This window comes from Malurus melanocephalus, unplaced genomic scaffold, assembly GCF_030028575.1.
Source record: "Malurus melanocephalus ecotype Western Australia unplaced genomic scaffold, MMel_1.1 scaffold_51, whole genome shotgun sequence".
NCBI lineage: Eukaryota > Metazoa > Chordata > Aves > Passeriformes > Maluridae > Malurus > Malurus melanocephalus.
This window is the reverse complement of record NW_026623283.1, coordinates 2,548,268-2,569,430: the sequence shown is the minus strand read 5'-3', so window position 1 is coordinate 2,569,430 and position 21,163 is coordinate 2,548,268. Positions and strand designations below refer to the sequence as shown.

The window sequence follows — 21,163 nt, the reverse complement described above, 5'->3', positions numbered from 1 at the left end:
GCAGGGATGCGCGCCGGGACCGCAGGGATGCGCGCCGGGACCGCAGGGATGCGCGCCGGGACCGCAGGGATGCGCGCCGGGACCGCAGGGATGCGTGCCGGGATGCGATACACCGAGCCGCGGCGGGGAACGGGAGCTCTGCAGCAGCCCCCGCGGGGAGGAGCCGCGCTGGAGTAAAACAGAGGAAGTGGGAAGAATGCCACGCTCCTGGGAATTGTGCCTCGTAGGCGCGCGTAAAGCATAGTCATGTAGAACTGGTAGTGAAAGTGGGATATATGTGTAATACAAATACTACTACGGTTTGGGTTGGAAGGGACCTTAATGATCATCTAGTCCCAGCCCACCTGCTGCCATGGGCAGAGACACYTTCCACTAGATCAGGCTGMTTAGAGCCCCATCCAACCTGGCCTGGAACACTTCCAGGGATGGGGCATCCACAGCTTCTCTGGGCAACCTGTTCCAGAGGTATTAGGAAAGACTACAGCTCACATACTGTGTACAAAAGAAAGTCTGGGGAGTGTGTATTWATCRCCGCCCAAGTTAAGTAGGATAAGAGGTGCAGATTCCTTATTTTAAAGCTTTTTTTGAAGCCGGTGCAATGACAGACAGTGCCACTTTCAAAAGGGAAAACCCAACGCCGCGCCCCTCACACCCCCCCGCGTCCCCGCTCCCCCCGCCCCCACCGGGAGCGCGCGCCTGCCGCCGCGCGCGGCCTGACGTCACCGCGGGCGGGCGCGCGTGACGCGCACCCTCCCCAACCCTCCCCTGTCTCCCCGCGCCGGCCGGGCCGCGGGCGCTGATTGGCCGCCGCCTTCCCGCTTCCTCCGCGCCGCCCGAGAACCCGCCATTTTGAAAACCTTGTTGATTCCGGGAGGGAGGGAAGGGGGAGAGAGAACGGGAAAGAGTGGTTGGTGGTTGTGCCGCGGTGCGGTGTGTGTGTGCGTGTCGCTGCGCCTGGAGCCGCCTCGTCTACCAGTAACTACTGCCTTCAGCTGGTGCCGCCACGCCTGAAGAGAGAGCCGGGAGCCGAGGCTCGAGCTGAGGTGGGTCCCGCCGCCATGGCCGTAACGGCGCCCGAGAGCGGTCCCGCCTCGCCGCGCCCGGGCCGAGCGGGGACGGGCTGTGACGAGGGAAAATGAAACGCTGCCGCCGCGCCGCCGGGCTCCCGTTCCGCTCCGGGGACACGCCGTGCGCGGGACGCTTGTCAGCGGAGCTGCCTTCCTCCCGGCCCCTGCCCGAGGTGTTTGCCGGGTGCTGCGGTGTTTGCGGCGGGAGCGGGCGGAGCGGTCCTGCATCCGGCTGAGCGGGGAGGCGATCGCGCCTTGGCCGCCGGGTGCTACCCATCGCTGTCGCTTTGCCCCGGCATCCACCTTACAAGTCGGGAAGGAGGGGGACAGAGGGCAAGTCCCTCTCTGAAAAGCCCCAGGCGAGGACTAGCGACCCTCTCCCGGTAAAGGGGGCTCCCAGAACCCTTTTTCCCTAAGTAAAACGTTGTCACGAGCCCAGCTGGTGAAAAGCTGAGAAGTCTCTTAACTATTCCCCTTTGCTCCTATTGAAAGGGGAAGGAAAGACAGCTTCAAGTGCTTCCCTTGCTTTTATTCGTGCCTTGAAGTAGAAGTTACTGATGCTATGAAAATGTCAGGTTACTTAAGTATGTCAAGTGAAATACTGRTAGTTATATCCTGAAAGATTTTTTTCCCCTGGTGATTTAGCCAGGAAACTTTACTTTTCTCCGTACTGTTGGTAATAAATACTAACTCATGTTTTTTGTCATTTGTATCAACACTGATCTCTGGCACCTGCTAATAGTGCATGCAGGCAGAGGGTTTAAATATTACTTACTGCAGCTGATCTCTTGCAGATAATACTGGCTTTAATATTGCAAAAAGAAAATTAATGGTTAATTGTGTGAATTTTTGTTCCAGAACTAAACGGTGAATACTTTTGAAAGCTGGAATTTAAAAAAAATGGAACATATGGTTGTTTTTCTTTATTGGACATTTTGTGTTAGTAGGGAATATCTTAGCATGTRTAACTAAGATATTTTAGTTTTAAAGTTTACATATAGGCTACTTCAKACACTAAGGAAAGACTCTTAAATATGCTAAGTATGAAGCATTCGTTCTTTTTTGTGGATCTACAAATTAAAACCAGGAAGTATTTTCATACCCCAGGATGCAGCAGCTGTCTGAGTTGCAAAAGCAATGTTAATTCTTTCCTGAATTGCTTGCAATTTTGTAAAAAATTCTTGTTCCTATTTCCCTTCTAAATAAGTAACTTGTGTAACTTATTAGGAAACTTGCATAGATAGTTAACCATAGTCATGCTTATTAAGTTCATAGTAGAATACAGTAAAATGGTGATATCTTAAAAAACTGCAGTTTTTAATAGATAACAGTATCAGCTGCTTTGAGTGGGTGTTTCACAAAGCCGCTTGAAGACTTGTGTGTGAAGTGTTTTAAGAACAATTTTAGAGTGTTCTTAACCAGACTAGTTGCAGAATGGATGGCAACTTCCTAAAAATTGTATGTATTGTGTGTCTGCAGAACACCTTCATGATTAGAGAATGTGAACAAYTGCAGTACCAATACATTGCTTCTACCACACAAGATTATTTTTAAAAACAAGATTCCTGTGTATTTCATGTATGTAGTTCTATCGATGATGGTTTCCCCTGACTCTTTTTACAGAAGCACACACCATGTCTTCTGTTGATTCGTCAAAGGAAGACACTATGTCTTCAGAAAAAACAGATGAGAAACAACCTGAAACTGAAAACAAAGCTGAAGAAAGTGATGAAGATGAAGAAGAGGAAGAGGAGGAGGARGAAGAAGAAAAGGGTACTTGTTTTTTAATAAGTTGTTCTTTAATGAATGCCAAGCTACAGAATGCAGCCTTCTGTGATTTTGGCTAATTGTACGATTATTGAGGAGATTCCATRATGCATCTGTTTCATGGGTCGTAATAGCTTCCCAGTAGACTATAAAAGGTAATGCTAAAAACAATAGTGCTGGTTTATCTCAGGCAAGATTGAAGGAATTTCCATCATCATGGACTTCTATACTAGGGATTTTTTTWATTGTTGTGTAATTTTTTTGATGATTATAGGATGTAATGTCCCTTATCCAATTATTTTTTGCCAGTGACACCCAGAAGTGGTCTGTGTTAACAAAAGAGAAGCTTTTAAGTGTGCAGTAGTTTTGGAGACAATACAGATGTCTTTGCTTAACTACAATGAGCTAATTTCCTGGGTATCCAAATGTAACTATATTGAGTTAGCGGAAATTCCATTAGGCTATTTTTGGCAATAAAAAAAACAGTGGCAATATGATAGGATGAGCAAGGCAAGTTTTTTGTTGTGGCATGTAATTGAACAGGAGTACAAAACAAGATGAAGGAACTGCTATACCAAAATGGTAATTTCCATTGTGAAGTCTCGAGGCATCTGTTTTCAAAAGGAAAGCATTTGTGAAAATAGTGCTGTGATGTGGCACAGTGAAAACCAAGTCAGTAATGCTCTTGGATCCTTGAAAAAGATGAAGTTTGTCTTTAGGAAAGGTATTGGAAGGCAGATAATGCTGTTTGCAAAGCAGCAGAGTAATTAGAATTGGATTTTTAGATATAACATTCTTGTGAACACACAACTATGTTTTGCTTTGGTTTTGGCAGTCACACACCTGTTTTGATTATGTTCATACAGGTTTTGAAGCTATTTTCAGATTTTAAAGCCAGGACAGCCTATGTGTTAAACTCTAAGGATAGTTCTCTTTGAGGTCACATGTTTTAGTGTGAAATTTTTAGGTGAAGCTTTAGCTTTTCCTTCTGGACTGGTGTCATTAAATTAGAGATGCGCAATATATAGGTAAAACAATCTGAATTTAATCATTAGCAAGCAGTACCAGAACTACTGGGACTAATATTGTTGTAGTATTAGTTACGCTTGTATTATGCGCTTGTGCTTCTGCCTCTCCTGCTGAAGCGTCTGGTTCCTTCAGTCCACTAGTGGGAAAAGAGTCTGTGTGCAGGCATCCTGGACTTTCCTTTTGCCCATTTGGTGGTTGTGTTCTTCTCGAGAGTGCTGTGTGTGGAGCTGTGTGCAGGGACTGCAGCATCCAAGGAGAATGTGCAAGCAGTGTCAATTCTGTACCTGAAAAAGGCATTGAAAGGCGAGAATGACGAGTTTCTGAAAATGCATAGTCCTGCAGTCTCCATCATGGGGTAAASTTACCTTTAGGAATTGCCCAGTCTTATCTTCAAGGTTACACTGGATACAGGATTGTGGTTAAGAATTAGAGAGACTTGTAGTTGTGTACATGCAGCTCCATAGAATCCATCAGCTTATTAGCCAAAAGTCTGAAAACGTCGTAGTATCTGGTTTTATCGTCTGTTTTTGGTTTGCTATTTCAAAGATTCAGCGTTGTATTGCCTGTCACTATAGTCAAATCTGCATTCAAGAATGTTGTGTTTAAGGAAGCTGTCTTTTGCAGAAAAGAGTCTCATTGTTGAAGGAAAAAGGGAGAAGAAGAAGGTAGACCGACTGACCATGCAAGTGTCCTCACTGCAGAAGGAACCTTTTACAATTACACCAGGCAAGCTTGACTTCTTACATAAGAATTTTGAGTGTTGGGAATGATAATGAAAACTCTAAAAAGATCAAATTACTGATTTGTTGTAGCTGAGACCTAACTTATGAGTCAYGATCCCTTTTAAAATTATAAGGCTATTATATCACAACGTTCTTTTATTCTGTAGCATCAATTTAAATCAATTTAATTTGATTTTAAATCTTACTCTTATCTGTAAACCGTAAGAGATACATGATATTTAAACTTATTTGGAATAGGATCTTCAGGACCTCACCACCACTAACAAAGGCAGGACCAGCTAGAACAGAAAGAAATGCCAAATCTTTGTATCCTGATCTAAGTACTATCAAGTAAGGCAGGTAAAGAGCCTGTCAGGATGCCCAAGTGCTGGGAAAAGTCCTGCTTAGTGTTTTACTATTATAATATCTAATGCTACTCTGAAGTAACTTCTTTGCTTTTTAAAAAAACAGTAGAAACTAGAAGTTATAACCACATAGATAAATATGAATGTGATGAATCGTGTAATTTCTTTTAATTGTTTCAGGAAAAGGACAAAAACTCTGTGAAATTGAGAGGATACAATTCTTTCTGAGTAAAAAGAAGACAGATGAACTGAGGAACCTGCACAAACTCCTCTACAACAGGCCAGGCACTGTATGAATTTCAACCTTGTATATCCATTGCTTCTCATATATAGTGAAAATGTTTGTAGTGCATTTTTTACATTTGCACGTATGGATCTATTTAAGTGCCATTCATTACAAACTTAGAAAATTAGTATTTCAGGACCAGTTAAGTGAGCTGCCTCCTTTTAACTCCTACTAACTACTCTTCCCATAAAAACTCTGTGGCAAGGTGTATTAAATTGAAAGTCTTTTGAACTTAGATTTTAGTGGGGGATTGGTGTATTACCTTATAAGGATGAATTGGAAGTCATTTATGGTTCGCATGCTAAAAGCCACCGATGGCACTCAAAATGCTCCACCTATTCATAGGTTTCTGCTTACCTATTTTTCTCCCTTTCTTTGCATAAAGCAGTAGAAAGATTTTATTTTCCTAAGTGAATTAAAATATGATATTGTCCTTTTTGTATTTAAGGATGAAACTTTAAATGTAATGGCGAATGTTTCTTGGAGTAGTTTTATGTATCAGTGATTGTGCCTTAAATTTCAGAGTAAATATGACCCATTTTCCTTGATAATGGAGGCAAAATGAATGTATTGAAATTAAGGTAGATTAAATTCTACTATTTCTATATGTTTACTATAATTATTGAAATTTGGTTTTAATATCTTTGTGTATTTTTGAGACTTGAATGGCTAATATAGAAACCAGGAACTGAATAGTGTTAATACAGATGTATGCTAGTTTTAATATCTCAGACCACTGCTTCAGATGCAATGTTTGTTTAAATGGAAGTGATCTATTGCCACAAGTATTCAGAAAGGGATATATCAGTATGGTTTCAGTGAAAACTATATTTTATCACAGTTTTTAGGAACTCAGAATGCTGTTTAATACCATGAAGGTCTGATCTTGTCTTTTRTGCACCTACTTGTATGTGCTTTTAATTGTAATTAACATTTAAAGTAAAATATACCARTACCACCTGGAAATTTTCTTTAGGTGCTGAACAAAACTCTTTTGAACAGAAGCTCTGCTTTGGTAAAATTATAAAATAATAGAGAAACAGCAGAAACAAAATTTGTAGGAGTATTGAAAGCAAGTTCAAATTATTCTGGATAATGTTAAAAATACCAGATTGAAGACTGAAAAATTCAGGGTTATTTTTTAATTTCTTCTTTTTTGGTAAAAGGAGACGAAGTGAAAACAAAGAACTTAAATACATTTGTGATCTTGATAGGAGCAATTTTCCCATTATAAGGGCTGTTGCAATGGAAGTTCAACCCAGATCATGCAGCAGGTGTAGTGGTAGAAGTTGAAATTGGGTGGTTCGTAAATGCAAAAATAGATCCTGCCAAAGAAAAGTTTCAAAAATACAATCATGGTCCTATGCAAGACTTCAGAAAAGGTAGTAAAGCAAATCCACTTTGGATTATAGAATAAAAAATAAGGTTCCCTATTTTATAATAAATTACATGGTACAAAGCATGCAACAGGTTGCATATGATTGTAGTTTTGCAAAGCTCTAAATCATGATTAAGTAYGTTTTAAATKATCTTGAAATGGCAGGTGACTTTGTCTGGTAAGTTATTAAAAGTACCACAATTACAAGAAGTTGAAGTTAATTGTTTCAGTTTGTCTGTCATGAGATAGGTAAAGGCATAATCCATGTAGGTTGTAATTTAAAAGGTGAGTTTGTCAACAGAAAGCTAAATGCTAGCACAGATTTTTCTTGTATGAAAAATTAACAAATGTAATTGGATGAAATYTTTTAAACTGCTTGCAATGAAAAGTAATCTGTGTGCTCTGTTCTAGGTTGCATCCCTAAAGAAGAATGTGGGTCAGTTCAGTGGGTTTCCATTTGAAAAAGGAAGTGACCAATACAAAAAGAAGGAAGAAATGTTAAAAAAGTAATGATCTCTTAATACCTAACATAGTTTGGCTCATGCTGTGCACTCTATTTGTTCTTTTTTTCTTCCAAAGTTTTACTTGAGATTAAATTGTAAGGCAGGTGGCTGTTTACTAGAGCTCTACAATTTTTTTCTGAGTTCATTTTAATCACATAAACTGGTCTCTTAAGACAGCTTGTGAAATGTATTGAGTTAAATTGTGAACATTTTACTCACAATTTCTGCATTCCTGGCTTTAACTATTGCATGCTAATTAGCAGAATCTTCTGCCAAGTGAGAGGAAAGCATTACTTCCCCAGGCAAAGCATAGTGTTGTRAATGCATGGTACTTTGTTCATGGTGCAAACCTGTATCCTTCCATGCCTCAAAGCCTTCCTCCTCTAGWGTCAAAGCCATTTCTGCTTGTTATATATTAATCATAGTAGAATTGCTGTAGCAAGTAGTCTCAAACTTTTTTGGTTTTTTTTACTGTCTCACTTCATAAGCTGCTTTTCCACAAACATGAAAAGYTGCTGCAACTTAGATTTGGTTGGACTGAAAGGGTTTTAAAAAGTTGTAACAAGTGAAAGAACTAATAACATCTACACAATATATTCTAAACCTGGGGTTTTTCGTGCCTGTTTGTTGATAGTGGGAAGGCTTCCAGAATTTGGAAATGGCAAATTTTCCTTCCTCAGTTATGCTGTTTTCCAGGAATACAGTTTGTCAAATACATGGGAACCTACAAGACAAACTCTGTCTCCTGATAGTAGTTTTTACCATTTCCYGTGGACTTAACTGGATAATTCCCGTTATCTAAAAAAGGTCATAAAAATTAATTTTACTCTTTTTTTCTGATTTTCCATATGAAACAACTGCTAGTTTACAGTCTTCAGCAAATATTCTGGAACCTGGTTGCATTGTCACTCTTACATGGAAGTGCAGAGCCCTGTGTGCTTGCATTACTGTGGTAGCTTCTGCTGCTGTTCGTAGCTGTGTGTGAAACCCAAACTGTTGATCAGTTTGTTAATCTGTTCTGCCTCTATGGTTGATTTCTGCCCAGACTGTACRTTTTGCAAGTCATATTTTGACAACATTGAGCAAGATGAACAAAGGTCAACATATATTTTGCAGAACCTTACTATTCAGGCTTTAGATGATAAAGAATGTAGATACTTTTTTTGTTATGTGTTTAGRTTTGAAAGACAGGTGTCTGCARAGGAAGACAGGAACCTCTTTTGGARTGGACACTATAAGCTCTCTTCTCTCCAAATTATTATAACTTTGAAATTAAGGGACTTTCAGGCAAAGCTATGGAAAAAGGATAACAGTTCTTTACTAGTATTTATAACAAGGCAAACAAACAGCAACAGCAAACAAACAGCAACAAMAAACAAAACCAGAAACACAGTGACAGCCTTCTCTGCGCYGTCACTCGCCCTCCCCTTTGGTCAGAGCCGCAGGGGCGCTGGTGGCTCCCCTGCGCTGGGAGGGGGCGTTGTGGCGCGGGCTCAGCCGCTTCTCCCTCACACGGTGATGGCGGAACGSGCTGCAGCRGGAACCTCGGACCAGCGGCTGGGGCTGGCTGTCCCGAAATAGTGAGCAAGAGGTGGCTGAAATTACAGCTGTGGCCGGAGCCGAGGGTGCCCCTGCAGGCTGGGCTGCAGGGTTACAGTGTAGCAGAAACTCGGAGCAGTGGAAAAACCAGTGGGGGGCTGAGCAGCAGCTGCCCGACTTRCGAACCGGGAGAGGCTCCCTCAGAGGGACAGGGGTTCAGGGTCCTGGGTTTTCCTTTGCAGCRTCCAAGTAGATGGTGAGAGTCCTTTCCAATGAGGTCGCGTGTTAGTAAGGTTTCAGTTCAGTTCTTTCGAGCAGAGCTTTGCTCATGGTAGGAGAAGAAAAGTAGGATACAGAACTCCGCAGTAGTGTTGGATTCTTCCCACCGCAACTGCAGCCTGTCTCCCCTCTGAATGCTCAGAGAATAAGAGCTACAGGAGCTGCACCCAGACCCTCWTTCGTAGCCCAAATCTCTTGGTATCTCTGCCCCTCTAAGAGAAACCTTCCAGATGAGGGGATGCACCCTTCCCTGGAGCTGGGCTAGTTATTTTTTTTTTTAAGTACCAGTCATTGTCTCTTAGCAACAGATGGGACAAAATTTCACAAAACAAAAGAAAAAATCTTAACCTCCAATACTATGGTTCTTTAACTTTTTTTAATATCCTACTATATAGACATGCAGATTTGGGAATTCTGTTTTATTTTGCTTTTTGTAATACAGTGGTGATTCTTTGCTTAACCATAGATAAGACTGGAAGTGTAGTTGATTGTGCATATATATTGTCAGGTGACAGAGGCAAACCAGACAGCAGCTTCTAGCAGTCAAATGTATACTGAATCTTTTTTTGTTCCTTTTTTTTCCTCTACAGATTTAGAAATGCAATGCTGAAAAGTATCTGTGAAGTTCTTGACTTGGAAAGATCAGGAGTTAATAGTGAGCTCGTAACTAGAATATTAAACTTCTTAATGCACCCAAAATCTTCGGGCAAGGTGAGATGCAGGTTGTTAAGCTTGCTTTTGTAGCTCTGTTCTGATGGAAGATGCATCTGTTCTCTGTTGCTCATTGTTTGCTTGTTTCCAGTGATGATACAATTACTATTTTAACTTAATGAGTGGGAATAACTTCTTGAAAGAGAATAGTTCTGCTACTACAGGTATCCATAATGGGCTGAGGACTTAAATAGAAATTAYGTTTATATGTGGGTGTACCCATTATGCACTGTTTGTGCACAGAATAGTCAACACATGGAGCTAATTAGGATATCTATCCCCAAATACCAATTAGCTTCTGCTTTGTGGGTGGAGGAGAATAGATATATGAAAAGACAGGAAAATCAAGTGTCAGATGTTACTTGTGTTTGCTGTATTTGGCAAATGTATGTTAACACTTTTGGATATCACAAAGAATTATTCCAGGGTAAAAAAGCTTAGATTTAGCTAGTATATGATAGTAAACTAGGTTCAGAGTGCCACTGCCAAGACTACTAAACTACTAACAACAATTCAAGTTGTTAATTTTCTTGAACTTTCAGTTTTTATTCTAAAAGTAATACTAAAATAGTTGCGCTGTTGCTCAGGAAATTGAATCTATTCCTAGTAAATACTGGTTAGTGATGTGAGMAATGTATCTGCATGCTGCTTTAGGGATACAGGTACTGAGTTACAGGAAAATGCAGGTTTGCATAAGATGTCACAGAGTTCCTGCCTTTAAGTCTTCTGAGTTGTCAGCTGATTTGTTATCAAAAGAAAAGTCTTGCTTTTGTTGATTGGTAGGTAAAAGAATAACCTAGAAGGAACCTTTCTTGCTTCCRTTTTCTAGTGCCCAGCCTTTGAAAATTTGTTTCCTTAGGGAAGAGGTGCACTTAGCTTTGAACTAAAATTTCATTTTGCTCAGCTCTATCTCAATAGTGAATAATTTCTTTCTGCAAAATACTGTGGCTTAAGTGTAGTACATAAAATAGTCCTGGATTTTGCTAAAACATCTCTATATTTTTTTACCCTTCTTTCATGTGATTTGAAAGAGTTTATCTTTTTTTAATTCACTTTTATATTCTTACTTGGATTACACGCATCTCTTGTCTCTCAGCCATTGCCAAAGTCCAAAAAACCACAAAGCAAAGGTGGCAAAAAAGAGCGCAGTAGCTCTGGAACAACAAGAAAAGCAAAACGCACCAAGTGCCCTGAGATCTTGTCAGATGAATCCAGTAGTGAAGAAGATGAAAAAAAGGAAAAGGATGAGTCTTCAGAAGAAAAAGAAAGCGAAGATGAGGTAATAAAGGGTTTTGTTTGTTTTTCAATATTATGTCATTGTTATCAATTGGTAACTCTTGGAACACAGAGCTTGGGAGTAAGTGATGTTTAACTGAAAGAAAATGGAACACATCTGTAATTTATAAGGTTTTCACAAATTCATGTGTTGAATTTAGGGAATCCTTTAGGTAAAAGGCAAAGGTTCTGGTTCTTGGGTGTTATGTATGTACCTTATAAAAACATTATGTCATTTTGGGGCAGACAGGATTTTTAATATAATTGATTGCATTTCTTGTATCATCTTGTGATGACTTTATTGTAATTTCATAATGTAGTATTTGATTTGATACTTTGGACTTAACTTTGAATTCAGTAGGAGTCCCTGACCTCCCTGACTGCATTGTTTTGAGGTCTTGTTTCCACTTTCCCCCTGGATTTTATATCTTAATYGCTCTCTTCAGGTTTTGTGTCTTAAAGTAAGTAGCATAGTAGGCATCCTTAGAAAGATCCCTGCAAGCTCTGAAGTGTCCTAACGTCACTGTACTATTTTCTTTGAATCTTTTTGCATATTAGGCGAGAAACATCAAATCATGGAATAGTTTGGATTTGAAGGGACCTTTTAAAAGTCACCTAGTCCAATTCTCCTGCAGTGAGCAGGGACATCTTCAGCTGGATCAGATTGCTCACCGCCTCATTCGGGCTGGCCTGAACATTTCTAGGGATGGGTGTTCATCACCTTTCCAGGCAACCTATTTCAGTGTTTCACTACCCTCATTAGAAATAAGGAAGAATTTCTTTTACAATCTAAATCAACCATCCTTTGTTTTAAAACTATTACCACTCATCAGATCCCTGCAACAAAGTGCAGTTAGTCAGACTGCTGGCATCCAAGGAAGTTCTGTATGTAAGCTGTGGAACTCCTGCCTGTGATGTAAGGCAGCTGTTTACTTGGTTTACATTCTGTCTATTGCAATGGAAGTCTGAGCTATGGAAAATTGTAGCAATCATTTGTTGAAAGGMAATATATGCAACTTAAGAGTTTTTGTTTTGTTGGGTCATTTTGACAAGTGTTGGGTTTAATGTTGAAAGATGGCTCAAGGCAATTTCCTGTGCCTTCATGAAACAAACTTAATTCCTAGTGTGCCTTTTTCTTTCCTCATAAATGGCAAAGTGAAAGAGGGCTGAAATACTAAAAGTTGACATATTTGTTAACTTTTTGAGGGAAACGGGGTTTCTACGATCAGGAGAGAAATATCTGTTTCAAAGGCTCGAGTTGTCTTTTAGAAGATTTTTCAATAAATCAGTTATTTAAAAAAGAAAAAAAACTCAAAAATCTAAAACCTTCCAAAAAAACAAAATTCTAATGAACAAAAAGACGTTACAGTAAATTCCATTGATCTAAGTGTGTTGTCTTTGCCTTCTTTCAGAAGGTGGGAGTTAGATATGTACACCAGGCAATGGCTGAGTGAACTGCAGTCTTCAGAAACTAAGGTTTATGTGCGTGGAATAAAAGCTTAATTATTACAAAAGCACTGGTTTGTCAAATTTGAAAAYAGCATGGTGAAATGGAAAATGTCTGTTTGTACAGCTTCAAAAACTGCCGCATTTTTTAAGAGAGTTAGGTTTATGATAGCTTTTAATGCACTACAGGTAGAAGGATATAGGCAGTATATCTGTTTTGCTGCACCAGCTCTGTTGGAATCTTAGGCATGGAGTGGCTGGAGTAAATTGTCCCCCAAGTGTACAGTTTTCCTTTATGGAAAAGAGGAAGGTTGTTCATTGTTCAGGTAAAATCCATSATTTTAATTTTCTGGTTTTTTTTTTCTTTGTAGCCCCCTAGAAAAGCATCTAAAAGAGAAAAATCTAAAAAGATGACTGCTAAAACCAAGAAAGCTGTGAARGGTGCAAATGTCAAGAAGGCAGACAGCAGCACTACTAAGAAAAATCAGAACAGTTCTAGAAAAGGTAAATGCATGAAATCTTTAATTGTATGCTGTCTTGTAGCTCAACAGGAATGCTAATTAGAAAGCAAGCTTTTGCACCTAATTGTGAAAGAAAATGGAATTTGATAAATTGTTGAGTTGCTACTTAATATTTCTTTCCTTGAAACAGTATTCAGTTAAAAAAGYGGTTGGGGTAGATTTCATGTTATTTCTGCTGTGTGCACATACAAAATTTTTATTTGCATATAAACTAAAAGTATCAGCCAAGTTCTCCATTTTGCTGGAAGAACATTGATAAAGTTCTGTTTGGGACTCTATAGCAGCCTTATGCAATCCTTGCAATTGATCCAGTGGCGTATATCCCACCCTGTATATCTTCGGTTCAGCAGCTTGATACAGGCTCTTTGTTAACACAGATAYGGTTTCTCCATGCATCTTTTTGCAGTTGTTTTTCTCATATCTCATGATTTGCATGAAGGGTGCATAGACAGGGAGTTTCTTAATAGCTTAGCAAAGATGGCAGTAGTGAGGGTGGGACAGTGGTGTCTTCCCAAGCAGCTTCACAAAAAAGGGCCTGGGCAGGGGCGGRTGGCTCTTGCAGACAGTGAGGCAGTTCACCAGTGGGGATTTCTGATAAGGAACACTGACAGCACTCAGGGCTCCTCCAACAAGTGTGGAGRCAGTGGCTCAGGGAAGTGACTGTCACCCCTGTGCAGCACCTGTGAGCTGRCCTCASCAGCAGTGTCCAGCTTTGGGCTCCCTGGGGTAAGGCAGGCATGGACATCATGGAGAGAGTCCAGTGGAGGGGCACCAAGAKGSTGAGGGGGCTGGAGCACAGCATGGAGGAGGGAAGGCAGAGAGAGCCAGGCTCATTCAGCCTTCAGAAGAGATGGATGAGGGARGATCATCCTGCAGTCTGCACCTTCCAAATGGGAGAGTATGGGGAAGGCAGGGYCAGTSTCTGCTTGGAGTGCACAGTGAGAGGATGGGGAGTGACAACAGGCACAAGCTGCCACCAGGGAAACTGCAGTTATTTGTTAGGGGAGGAAACACCTCACCATGAGGACGCTCACCAAAATGGGGCCTGGAGGWGCTGTGGAATCCCCATTGGTGGAGRTGTTTGGACATCARCCTGGCAGGGCACCAAGCAACCAGCTCTGTGTTGGCCCTGTTCTGAGTAAACATTTAAACCAGATGACCTCCWGAGGTCCTTTCCCACCTTAAATTCTCTGACACTCTGAGACAGCAGCCAAGTCTGTCACAATTGTAGTCCAAGTTATTAATGTAATGTATATCCATAYTTCAAACATACTTCATTTAATGCCAGCATCGAGGTGTATGCTATACCACAAGCATTAGTTAACCTTCTTGTCAATTCTTTGAGAAAAGGCGTGGGTAAACTCTTAGGCWTACAATTATGCTAAACCTCTTTCATAGCCTTATTTCTCAGCAGAGTATACTGGMCTGTGCTGAACTCAGTGTATTTTTAGTTTGCTGAATGTGGCACACATTGTGTACACCTTTTTTGACATCAACATCACATATATATACACAAATATTATATATGTGTTTTTCATACAATTTTTAAGTAATATATTTGTAATTTTTTTAATGCTTCCTGCATTTCTGTTTCCAGTGTATGTTTGCAGAACAAATATCAAAATGATAAGTAGGTCTTTCTGTAAGGTCGTTATCCAGTTTGTCATTTGCTCTTTGGCATTTTGTCATGTTGGCAGTAGAGGAACTGAGTGGATGTTGGAGTTATTCAGTTTAATACCTTTTCTGATAGAAAAGATTGTAGAAGTGTCCTGTGCTCTTTCACTTCATAAATGAARCTCTCTTGATTTGTTCTCATCATGTTTCTGATAGTACGATTGCAAAATTACAAGATCCTAGTATGCAGCACTGCTAGGGCAAAAAATAAATCCAAACTCCTTTTTAAAGCAAATAATTACTTTTTTCTCTTTTAGGGCTGCAATACCTGAATTAGAATTGTTGTAATAWGTGTTTTACATTAGTTTGATAGATTAATCACATACAAATCAACAAGAACTCTAAAAAGTAAACTGAAAGTTCATCAATAATAACATAAATTCATAARTAAATGTAGTACTGTGATAGCATTAGCTTTGTTTTTTAATGGATGATCTAGCAAGATGTCTGTTCTAAAGGAAAACGTGGTTTGGATGTTTTTGGAAAGTTCTGATGGCTTCTGTTTTTAAGAAAGAAAGCAGACAAACTGAAAAACTATTACAATTCAAATTGTTCTTCGTATTTAGAAAGTGAGTCTGAGGATAGTTCAGATGATGAGCCGTTAATTAAAAAACTAAAGAAACCACCCACAGATGAAGAGCTGAAGGAAACTGTCAAGAATTTGTTGGCMAATGCAAACTTGGAGGAGGTTACAATGAAACAAATTTGCAAGGAGGTAAGCAAATAACAGTTCTGCCGTCTCCTATAGGTATTGGTTTGTGAACTGRCTTTTATCATCGTTTCAGGTGTGGAGGCTTGTACTCTGCACTGTGAAGCTTTGCATTAGTTTATTTACTTGCTAACAGCTGTAACAATGAGAGCTTTAATCTTTACGTATACAACATGGATATCAATATTAAAAGGGAAATACTGAAAGAAAAATTAGCTGCATGGGAAGTAGCAATATTACCTCCAAACCAAGTGCCATGTATGACAGTGAAAATACCTCAAATGTTTAGACAGTGCAGCAGCTTTGCTGCTGTTCTTAGGGGAGGGTTGTGTCCTGTGCTCTGCACRTTTCTGCTGCTCACCTTGCACTCTCGCTCTTTATATGTTCTCCTAATGAGCCCATTCAGCTGTCACCTATGAGCATCTGTCAGAATAGTTCCCAGCTGATAGTGAGTTGAATCAGTTCAGCAAGAAATCCATTGTCAGCACAGATGGGAACCAGGTGGCAAGAAACGTAAATGCAGGGGGAAAGTAATGAAAATACAAACAATACAGTTACCTTGATATTTTCTGGTTGACTCATGTGTTTGGTTTTCCTGGTACTTTCAAGCAGTTGTCTTGAGAAAATTAAACCTGAAGTTAATCTTATGAGAAAACTGTATGTAACTTTTTGTCATATTTATAKTCATTCTAGAAGTCTGAAATTTTATATGCTGAAATAAAATATTCTGAATTGGTTGTCACTGTTGGCATCTGTTTTTTGTTTGGTCCTCTCTCACCTTGTTAACCAAAGAACAGTTGTAGAATRGCACTCAAATATGTTGACTCTCCTGTTAGTCTCTTGAAAGAAACTCAGTTTTACTTATTATTTAATCCTGAGGCTTATTTATTTTTTGTTAATTGTTTAGCTTCCTAACACTAATGCAGTGTTAGGTCAGATAGATTCTGACTACTTTAGAGATCRTGTAAAACAAAAATTGGAAAATTCTTACTTGTGTGACATGGCAAACTAGGCATTTCAGTTTGTTGATGTGAAAAATTATCATACCTGTTTAGTCAGTGACCAAACATAAAACAGTACATGCATATATATATATATATTTATGTGGTAAAAATAAAGACAGGAAAATAAGCTTGTCTCTTTCCCTGATTACAGAGGGCATTTTGGCAGTTATAGTACTGGAAGTACATACATCAGTTTTCACCCTAATTTCGGTTAAGCTTCGTCTATTCATACAATCCATTGAGTAAAAGTAAWTTGAGGTTTGTTTGTTTTTATTGTTTCCTAGGTGTATGAAAAATACCCAAGTTATGATTTATCTGACAGAAAAGACTTCATTAAAAAAACAGTCAAAGAGGTAAAGACTTTATCATTTACAAAATGTTCTCGGCCGCAGTGGGGGTTCTTTTCCTTCAGTCTGGCATGGCATTCTCTTATATCAGTTTTAATAGTCTCCTGTATAATATTGAAAGTTTAGTGCTCACCTAAACTTAAGATGTTTGGTTTGGGGTTTTTTTTTGCTTGTGTTTCCCTCTTCAAAAAAAAAAAAAAAAGCTTCAGTTTTTTTTCTTAGCATGCCACTACTACTCTTACAAATTTCTTTGGTAAGCATAGCTAGTATTACAGTTATCATATTTTTAAGGACTCTGAAAGCTATGAATTTGCTTTCAATTACAACCTTGGCTGCAGGATGCACTCTTAATTCAGGCACTGGCCACATATATTCATACATAACAGTGTATGAAGTTGTACAAGCTCTGCAGACCTGTCAGTTAAGGCAAAAGGGAATACAGACATGTAGCTTTTCTCTGTGTGCTCCTGGCAGTAGTTACGATGTTGTTGCCTTTGAGTTTGTTATGCTGAAGATCAGGCCTTATCTACTGTAAATATGACAGAAGGTTTATTGTCCAATCTGAGGTTTGTAATTTGTAAAAAAAAAAATCGGGTTTGATTACTTTTGCCTGCCCTGAAACTAAAAATGGAACCATAACAAATAGGTTCACTTAGTGGAGTTAATAAAGTAACTTCTCTTTTTCTTGTGGCTTCACTCAGAGATGTTGATATATTGCAATCTAGAATAGTTGTGTCTGTGTGCTGTGCATACATGTGTCACTATCAGCAAAGGCACAAGAGAGCAGTTTGTCTGCTCTAGGGATGTTTTTGGTTTTTTCATSATAGCAAAAGGAGAGCGTACTTTCAGGATAATTTGATACAAAAGGAGAAGTTATATGAAGTTGGATTGAGAAAGAGGAAAAAGCTAATACACTTCTCTTTTCAGTTGATTTCATGATCTGATTTGACTGTGGGAAATGAAGATGCCTGGTTTTAAGTTTCCATGGATTTGAAGATCTGATAGGCACCAGCAAAAGGAAGGAATGTGTCTTACCCTTGTGGTATTTAGTCAGAGCTAATTCTGCTGATCTAATGTTAAGTGTGTTGATGTAAATTGCTTTGTATTTTTTTTAACAGAACTGCATTTGATGCAATATTTAGTTGAACATACTTAAATTTCATGCATGGCAATAAATGTTCCCTTTTTATAGTTTTGTACATTTTGAATTGCATTGTATAACTAGATTCATTAGAGCCATCATTGCTTTTTAGTGTGGATTACCAGAGTGCAGGAGATTTTAAAATGGACTAAGATGAAAGCTGCTTATCTACACATATACATGCAGGGACTGGAATATTGCAGTATTGGTTACAAAGATATTTTGAATACATATTCATTCTGAAAATAATTAAAGTTAGTCACAYGTTAATCTCTTTTTATATTCTGATACATTCTACAGATGCAGAATTATTCTGAATCTAGATTACAGATTTGCATGTGTAGGCACTGAAAGAGCTATCACAGCATGGTAACTAATTGGCATATAGATGTTATTTTTGTACTTCTGAAAGGCTTTTTGTGTGTATATAAAGTTATTTCAAATTTCTTTTGTGCAAAACAGTTTTTTAATCTTGGCATCTTTGAATTTATGACATGAAATGTCAGCATGAGGCAGTGATAGAAAGTGGCGTGCAAAAGTTTCATGAAAACATGCTGAGGTTTCATCATTTTTGTCTCGTCTGACCTTGTACAGAAACTAAACTGTAGGTTTAAACCTGTAGTTTAACTTTATACAAAGACTGCAGATGTTGTTTCAATGTCTTGGATGTAGTAAATAAAATCTTTCCAAAGGCAATAGGAAAACTTACAAAGTTCTAAAGATCTTTTATGTTAGTGTCTTGATGTGATGGCTTAGCGTCTCAGAAGTGGGTATCCAAGATGTACAGCTGAAAAGCTTGGTAGTTTTGGAAATCCACAGTGGGGCTTCCAAATCAGGCAGCACTGAAGTGTACATGCGTTTTAAACCTCTCTTCTGTGTGGAAAGGCTTTTCTGAACCTGAGCTTCATTGCCTCAACATGGACAATGGTACTTGTAAGCCTGCAGTCTTGAACTTTGGCTGGCAGCTTTTAGGATCAAAGCGAACTCTTTGTGTAAGTTTTTATTGTGTAGGTTTTCTCTTTTCCGTGCACCTTGTTGCTAACATGGGAAGCCTACACTTAAAATCATGAAACCAACAGCTGCCGAAGTGTGGGCTGCCATTAACACCATGAGCACAGAATCCCTCTGACTAGTATTGCTGAAAGACAAAGTGTATTTTTTTGAATTTTATTATTGTACAGTTGAGAAGTAAGGGTTCATAAATTATCTAAATTCCGAAAATGTTCAGCCAGTTAGACTGCTTGGAATTTCTTTGCGTGTAATCATTTATAATAAGGCTGAATGTAATGGGGATTTTTTGTATTCAATAAATGTCTCTCACAAAAATGTAAATCAGTTTTAATCTAACATTTGCTTACATGTATAGTAAAAAAGAAAACTATACAGGAACAAGGTTGTTTGTCTTTATCTAATCTGCTAAAAAATACTGGCTTCTCTATCTTAAAAGACACTATTGCTGCTATGTATGTCCTTGCACCAGGATAAGATTTTATATCTTCTGTGAGATTGATTTGGTTTTGTTTTGTTTTTTGTCTCTGAACTGTCTTAGCAAAAAGAACACTTTTAAATTTGTAATTAAAAACATCAAAAATGTCCAATTCAGGCTTTAGAGCAGAAAGTTACTTATAGTAAGTTTTGATGTTTCACAAATACTTGACCTGGCTTTTGATTTTTTATGTAAATGTACTAGCCAGTTTTACTTATGTGAATCAGGAAGTGTTTTTAAGATTCACAACTCCAAAGTATAAATATTTTTAAATAGTTTAAATTCTAATGAAAACTTAGGAAAGGATAGCATTCTTCTGTTTACTGTATATATGCATTACTTGCCAATTTGGAATTGCACAGTTGGAATGGAAATGAACTTGATACCCTTCAAATGCTTTGTTTAAATCTCTTAACTACTCAGTGTTAGTCCTCAATGGAGAAGAAATGTCTGAGCTGTTTCTTTGCTAATCCATACCAGTCTGGCTGCAGCTGATACAGGATTCCTGTTCTTTCTGCAGCTGTGAGAAAGACTGCAAGACAATACTAAAAGGTAAATAAAATGTCCTGCTTATCCTGATACTGTTGGATTAGAAACACAGCTGATCAAGCATTTAAATTCTGTACAAAGAGGCTCATAAAAATAGAAATGGTTTAACTGGATAAAAAGTAACTGAATAAAYTGTTCAGGCATATACTTTTGTGATGCTTAAGGTAATTGTATTTTAGAGAAAAATAGTCCTAACGTTCTGATTTGMTTGYTTCCAGCATAATTCCTACAATCCAGTGTATTGGTTCCTCTYTTTAGTTAGATTTTTGGTGTTCAGTATTTTGGTTGTAAAACTAATCTGAATGACCTGCAGTTATAAACAGCTGTTCTTATTCATGAGCTTAGCACTTCTGGCAAGAGTGCAAAGGCATGTAGGAGAAGGAAGATGGACAGGGCTAAGTAGGGAAGGAGATCAGAAATTTGGAGTGAAAAGAGGTTACATGCCTTTAGAGTTGTGGTAACCTATGGTATTCTGCTTGGGTGTGTCTAACCCAGATGAAATTACAAAGACACAGCTTTAAGTTCCATCCCACTTTTTTCCAGAAGCTCTAGACTAACATCCTGCTCGGACCTGAGCATGGACCTGCTTACAGGATTTGCAGTCTTTCTGTTATCCTGGTACTAGGCACATGATAAAGCAAGACCTACGAATTGAGTTTATATTAGCCACTGCTAAGCTGTACTTCAAAATAACCCTTTTGGAGGCCATGCTTAATCTGGACCAATAATGCCCCTGGCTGGGAGCATGGTGATTTCCGTATGGTTTATTATTAGCTCTGTTGCTGTTTCAGAGAGAGGGTGGCTCATGACTACTTGSGCAGATCTAATGTTGTTCCCAAATCAGAAAATTGACTATAATCCAGTAGAGGAAAACRTTACTGAAATTACTTCTGGTGGTTGTTATTAGGGAAAAGAGTGGAAAAATCTGTAAGCCACCAGAATACTGTCTGAAAACTTATAATAAGAAATTTAGTAAAATCAATATTCCACTTGCTGAAAAAAGGAACATTTTGAATGGTGACAAGTATGTTGTTTTCCTTCTGCAAAGAAAAGTCTCTCCTGCCTTTGAATTCAGAAGAAATTATTAACGCAAGATGCTGGAAATTACAACTCTAAAGGTTTATTCTTAAACTGCAGAATAAACAGGCTGACAGGAATCTCATAAAGGTTAACAAAAACAAGTGCASCATCCTACTTCAGGGATGGAGTAACTCCACAGAACAGTGCGGGTGGGGACAGTRGTGYCTTCCCAAGCAGCTTCACAAAAAAGGACCTGGGCAGGGGCGGATGGCTCTTGCAGACAGTGAGTTGAGGCAGTTCAGCAATGGCAATTTCTGATAAGGAACACTCTGATAAGGAGCACTC

The 21,163-nt window shown here is 38.9% G+C and overlaps 1 protein-coding gene across 1 annotated transcript; it reads left to right on the top strand.

Annotated features, from left to right (window-relative positions):
- Positions 1 to 868: 868 nt before the first annotated feature.
- On the top strand, positions 869 to 19,095 carry DEK (DEK proto-oncogene). The gene is made up of 11 exons (XM_057365366.1): positions 869 to 1,043; positions 2,691 to 2,840; positions 4,488 to 4,589; positions 5,131 to 5,240; positions 7,026 to 7,120; positions 9,526 to 9,646; positions 10,743 to 10,925; positions 12,739 to 12,871; positions 15,129 to 15,277; positions 16,560 to 16,628; positions 17,550 to 19,095. The coding sequence occupies exons 2-11, from the start codon at positions 2,702 to 2,704 to the stop codon at positions 17,559 to 17,561; spliced, it is 1,113 nt and encodes a 370-aa protein (XP_057221349.1). The 5' UTR covers positions 869 to 1,043; positions 2,691 to 2,701; the 3' UTR covers positions 17,562 to 19,095.
- The last annotated feature ends 2,068 nt before the right edge of the window (positions 19,096 to 21,163 follow it).